Below are 6,371 nucleotides of genomic sequence, written 5' to 3' on the forward strand. Positions count from 1 at the left end.
TTTTAATATATTTCTAACAACTATAGAAATTGCAGTAAATATTACATTTTGTCTCCTTCATAATATTAATCTCATAGTTTTTGGAAAAATAGTCCCCTTGCAACATAAGTTATGTTTTTAAATTATGTAAGGTCAAACTTAGATGTTTTTTAGTACAATTACGTATTTAATAAGTTAAAAAGTTTAAAGAAGAAGAAAGGCATAAAAGTAATTTTCAAGTTGAGAAGTGTATAGTTGTTAGCTTTACTCCTTATTTGATTTAAGAAGTTTGCGGATCTAGGATCAAATAAAATGTTCAAGACTTAGACATTAACTGATACTATTTTTGAGGAAGGTTCGATCTCCTTTACAACAATTATTTTATTTTACTAAAAAAAACTTTAGACATCCATCCAAACAAACAAAGTATTAGAAATGTCCAATACCCTTAAAGCTATAATAAGCAGCCAAGCCACCTAATATACTCCAAGTATCCATCGTTTCATTTCATCACTATTCATTCTGATCAACCATATGGCTAATTTCTTGTATGTCTTTTCAATGCTAAGCCATTTCATCCTGTTTCTCAATCTTCCTCTCTCTGTTATCTCTGTTTCTTTCAAAATAGACCAATTCAAAAGCGATGATAACACCATACTTTATCAAGGAGATGCTGTTGTTCTTGGTGGAGAGATTTTACTAAGTGATCCTGAATTTTCTTGTCATGTTGGTCGTGCTATTTACAAAGATCCAATCCAAATTTGGGATTCTGAAACAGCAAAACTCACTGATTTCACAACCCATTTCACCTTCACCATTGATACACAAAAAGTTCCAGACTATGGCCAAGGCTTTGTTTTTTTCTTGGCTCCATCTGGTTTTCAAATCCCTCCAAATTCAGCTGGTGGGTTTCTTGGCCTTTACAACAAAACGTACAGCAATTCAGTTACTAATCAAATTGTTCATGTTGAGTTTGATACTGGCTCAAATGGCTGGGATCCTCCATATGCACACGTGGGTATAAATATTAACTCTGTTACTTCTTCCAATGACACTCGTTGGAATGTTAGCTTGCACAGTGGGGATTTGGCTGAAGTGTGGATTTCCTATAATTCAACAATCAAACTCTTGAGTGTATCTTGGAAATACCAAAAGACATCCACTTTATTAGAGAATACCACTCTGAGTTATCCTATTGACTTAACGACCGTTCTTCCACAACAAGCGACTGTGGGATTCTCAGCCGCAACTGGTGCTCATTTAGAGAGACATTCTGTATCTTCCTGGGAATTCAACTCTACTTTGGACATGAAGCCAACAAGTATAAGTGCTGGAAACAAAGTTAGTGTAATTGTAGGTGTAACAGTGTCGGTTGGAGGCTTAATTCTTGTGGGAATTATAGTATTTGTAACACTTTCAAGGTTGAAGGAAAAGAAAAGGAAAAAAGATCAAGAAAATCTTGAGGAAGTAAATTTGACATCCATTAATGATGATTTGGAAAGAGGGGCTGGACCTAGAAGGTTTTCTCACAAGCTTCTTGCTATGGCAACAAACAACTTCTCAAATGAAAGAAAGTTAGGGGAAGGAGGATTTGGTGCTGTGTATAGAGGCTACATACAAGATTTGGATTTGAATATAGCTGTGAAGAAAATCTCAAGGGGTTCGAGGCAGGGGAGAAAAGAGTATATAACCGAAGTGAAGATCATTAGTCGACTTCGTCATCGAAATTTGGTGCAACTCATTGGTTGGTGTCATGATAAGGGTGAGTTCTTGTTGGTTTATGAATTCATGTCTAATGGTAGTCTTGATTCTCATCTCTTTGGTAAGAGAACCCCTCTTGCTTGGAGTGTGAGATACAAGATTGCGTTAGGTTTGGGCTCCGCTTTGCTGTATCTTCATGAAGAAGGGGAACAATGCGTGGTTCATAGAGATATCAAATCTAGTAATATCATGTTGGATTCAAACTTCAATGTCAAGCTTGGAGATTTTGGACTCGCCCGATTAATGGACCATGAGTTGGGTGCTCAAACAACTGGGTTGGTAGGAACTTTGGGCTACTTAGCTCCTGAATACATAAACACAGGTAGAGCTAGTAAAGAATCTGATGTGTTCAGTTTTGGAGTTGTTGCTTTGGAGATTGCCACTGGGAGAGTGTCAAGAACCTCGATGGAAAAGGAATCTCACAAGGGTTTGGTGGAGTGGGTTTGGGATCTTTATGGGAGTGGACAATTACTTGAGGGTGTGGATGCGAAATTACAATCTAATTTTGACAAAAAACAAGTTGAATGTTTGATGGTTGTTGGATTATGGAGTGCTTATCCAGACCCTAATTTTAGACCTTCCATAAAACAAGTGATTCAAGTTCTTAACTTTGAGGCTGCAGTGCCAAATCTTCCAAATAAAATGCCTGTTCCTACATATAATGCTCCTTCCACATCAATGAGCTCAAATGAACCTTCCTTTACTGTCAGTCTTGACATGGGTCGTTGAACAATGAGCTCAATGCGTCTTTTGCTAAGTTACATCTATACTATATGTTATTTTTCCTTGTACAGTTATTTGTGAGGGACATTAATTTGTTTTAGTTTAATTAAGTCTATCTAACTCTATATTTTACATGCTCTCATTTCCATCATGATTGTATTTTCAAGTTGTTGAATAAAGCTTTTTTTTTTTCTTTTCAAATCATCCGCTCAAAGTAATAACAAGGAAAAAATATACGTTTAGTTGTTGAAGTTAGCTTTTATTTTGTCACTGAAGTTTCATCCTAAACATGACTTTAGTTATTGAAATTTGTAAATTCTTCTAAATTGTCTTTTAAGTTAATTTAATCGTTAGTTAATAAAAAGTGACATGATACGTTAATAAAAATTGAAATCTTCCATACTTCAAGTGCTGACACATCTTTGTAGTTTCTTCCATACTTCAAGTGCTGACTCACATCTTTGTAGTTATCATCGAAGAGAATTAATCAAAATGACTGCTATACCGTCTTCTCCTAGCTTATCCCCCATTTCAGCAAACTCACTGGTGAGTTTCTTCAATTCATCAAGATTAGCGTCCAATGATTTTGAAGCACTCATCTAGAAAGAAAACAATCTCTCTCCCCACAAGCAGCTTATTAGGCAAAGATTTTTCATGTAAAGCTTCTTTAACTTCTCCAATAGTACCTCTTAAGCTGTGTTTTGATCGATGACTTGCCTCAAAACACACTATCTGAAATGTTCAAAACTAGCTAGTGTCCCCAAAGTTGCCTCCTCCATATTTTGTTTCTCTATCTCACTAAGGGTTACTCAATGACTCTTTAAAGCTTTTTGAGATGCAAATACAGCCTTGATCCTCCTCATCCAAAGAAGAAAATCTCCATTTCTAGTGAACTTTTCCACTTCATATCGAGCGACTGGCTGAACACCTCTCCAAAGAGGGTTATAAGTTTGCAAGTCCCACTTATTGCTTGCTTTTTCAACAGGTTTTCAACATACAGGTCACAAGTCCATAAAAAGTAACTTTACACTTATTTGTTTAATTATTATCTCAGATCATGTTAAGGAAAGAAGATGAAAAATGGTTTTGAAAACAAAAGCTTTCTTTCTAATAAAAAACACAACAGAAAAAGAAAACTAAGTTTGTTGGATCAAGATGAAGAATACAAAATGAAGATCAAGAGAGGAAAATAGAACACACAAATAGTTTTAGTGGTTCCACCATGGATAGTCTACATCCACTCTTTGGGGTACGAATCTTTTCTTATTTCTTCTTGAGCTTTTAGATTTATAAAGAATCCGACTTCAGAGAAAGCTAATTTCTTTCTTCTTCTTTCTCTTTCTTTTTTTTACGTATATTAGTTAATTTGTTCTTCAGGATATGTAAGCTGTAAAACAGATTTATGTGTTTCAACTGTTGAAGGAAAAGGTCAGTTGCTCCTCAAAGTTAGTGCACTCGCCAGAACAAGGAACTGAAACAAAAGTCGAATAGGTAATAAAAATTTCAACGGATGGTGGCATTTGCAATGTGATGACAATATGTTATGCTATAATTACCACCAACATGTACTTAATATCCCACTTTCATTTCTTTAGATACTTTCATTTCTTTCTAAAACTATCAGTAAGGAGAGTCAACTTTGTTTATAGGCCAAGGCCTGACACAACTTCAAATTTTGTCAAGAAAATTTGTAGCTCAATTTCTTTACAAAAGAAGCGCTCAACCATTACTTAGACGAGATAATCATTATAATGGCAAAATTTAGTATACTCAACAAATAGCAAATCTAAAATGTACTAAGATTTTTTGCAAAACCGACGGTTCCATATTCTTTTGGACTTTTTTTTACTCGTTTATACCCTTTATGTAGGTCAATGCATTTTTTACAGATGCTATTTGCATAATGCAAAGAATGAGACAGAATATCACACACTCACAAACTACCATGGGTTTTGAAAAATATTAACTAATTTATGATATTTTTGGTTTTGACTATATTTTTCCAATATCCCCTAAATATATGTCTATAATTCATAACATATTTTTGGACTTTTAGTATTTAAATTAAATTAATTAATATTTATTTATTTAATTCATAACACTCATGTTTAATAACGATTTCCTCTAAAAATGGTTAAGAAAATTTCAACCGTTGATGATTCATTATATTTCATAATGACAAACATTAATTCAACATTTTGGTCTTATTATTTATGTTTCAAATTATTTAAAAAAAAAATTATTAATACATAGTACATATGCTTAATAGTAAAAATGGCTAAGAGAATTTCAACCGTTCTCGAGTAATTATATTTTCTAATATTTTGAATTCAAATATTACATCATATCCCTAAAATAATAGTCAACATAAATTCAACGTTTCAATTTTCTTTTACTTATATCCAATAATCCGAAATAATTTTGGATTTATATCTTTCCCCTCTTTTTAAATACTTTCATTTTTTCCAAATTTTTAAGAACATTGTTAGACTTTACCATCCTCAAAAGGTGTATAAGCCAACATTATTATTCTCTAAAACTTCTAAATTTTATTCTTTTCATTTTGTTCTTGAGAGAATTTTTAATGTATTGTGAGAATTAAATATTGTGAGCTTCAAATTGTATACTTACCTTTTTTAGAGATTTTTTTTTTTGTATGATTTAAAACTTTAATATATTGTAACGGTTGGATCGATCCTAAAAAAATGTGCAAGTAGAAGTTCAACTCTAATCCATGGAAATAGTCAAAAGATGATTCAATCAAAATTTCAAAATTAGGTACTTGGAAAAGTGGATACAAATCGATTTTGACTAAACCACTAGAAAATTAGAGTGTCTTCTTCTCTGACTTTTTTCTAATTATTTTTGCATTTTAATTTTAGTTACATATTGTCGTTCGTTGGTTGAGTTTGATTGTATACTCTATTTCATATATTTTTATCAATCGTGATATTTAAATATTTTTAAAAGATTCTTTATTTAATTTTAAAATTATCTAATTAATTTAAATTAGACGTATTTGTTAAAAAGTTTAATCAATCCCTATTCACTCTCTCCTATGGTTGCCATACAGATCCAACCCCAACTCTAAAGGCATTTTCGAACTTAAGCACTTTTGGGTTTGGTTTATATGTTGCTAGAACTTACTTTCTTTGGGTTTGGTTCTAGTTCTCTTTTGGAATGAGTGTGATGGTTTTTTTTTGTTAGGGTGATTCAAGTGGCGCAATTCACCGACAACAGTAGAAAGAGCTACATCATAATACAACTGTGGAGTTTGTAGTGCCTGTTCGAAAATGGAGTATCTATTACTTGACAAATACAATTAGGCCACACCATTAGGCGAAGAGGTAGTGATTCAAGTTCATAATGGACAAGAGTTAATGGAAAGCCGAGTGAATGAGACATCTGTTTCTGCTGCCTAGGATAGTGGCATTATCACCACCCGATGCTTAGCAACTCAACAGTTTCATGAATCATATAGAAGGGTCAACAGTTAGTAAGCTGAAAAGAACATTCAGAACACTACTCTCTACGTCTTTTAACTCACCCCAACCCGTTGCTAACTTGAGTGTTGAAATATCATTGGCCTAGCTAACACCATACACCAGCGTTCATTGCAAGGGCACCCTTGGAGTATTTCCCTCCTCTCCCCTCTCCCAGAAAGTTAAGAATTTACTAGTTAATCCATTATTTAGCATCAACCCTCAACGCTCTGCTGAAATATTAACTGAGAACACAATGAAGGATTTCATTAATTAAATTTACATTATGAGTTTGCGAATTCGTAGTCCCATAATTTGTTTGAACACATTAAAGTCCTAATTGCTACCCATCAGTACAAAGTGAGTTGAAGGTTAACCCATTCCCTGTTTATTAATTTATACTTTAATTGTTTCCAAAAGAATTAA

The 6,371-nt window shown here is 33.3% G+C and overlaps 1 protein-coding gene across 1 annotated transcript; it reads left to right on the forward strand.

The window, feature by feature from the left end:
* Positions 1-481: 481 nt before the first annotated feature.
* LOC101218247 (L-type lectin-domain containing receptor kinase IX.1) lies at positions 482-2,597 on the forward strand. Its single transcript, XM_011651780.2, has one exon. It carries the CDS (start codon positions 514-516, stop codon positions 2,467-2,469), a length of 1,956 nt encoding a protein of 651 aa, XP_011650082.1. The 5' UTR covers positions 482-513; the 3' UTR covers positions 2,470-2,597.
* The last annotated feature ends 3,774 nt before the right edge of the window (positions 2,598-6,371 follow it).

Source organism: Cucumis sativus, chromosome 2 (assembly GCF_000004075.3).
Source record: "Cucumis sativus cultivar 9930 chromosome 2, Cucumber_9930_V3, whole genome shotgun sequence".
Classification (NCBI taxonomy): Eukaryota; Viridiplantae; Streptophyta; class Magnoliopsida; order Cucurbitales; family Cucurbitaceae; genus Cucumis; species Cucumis sativus.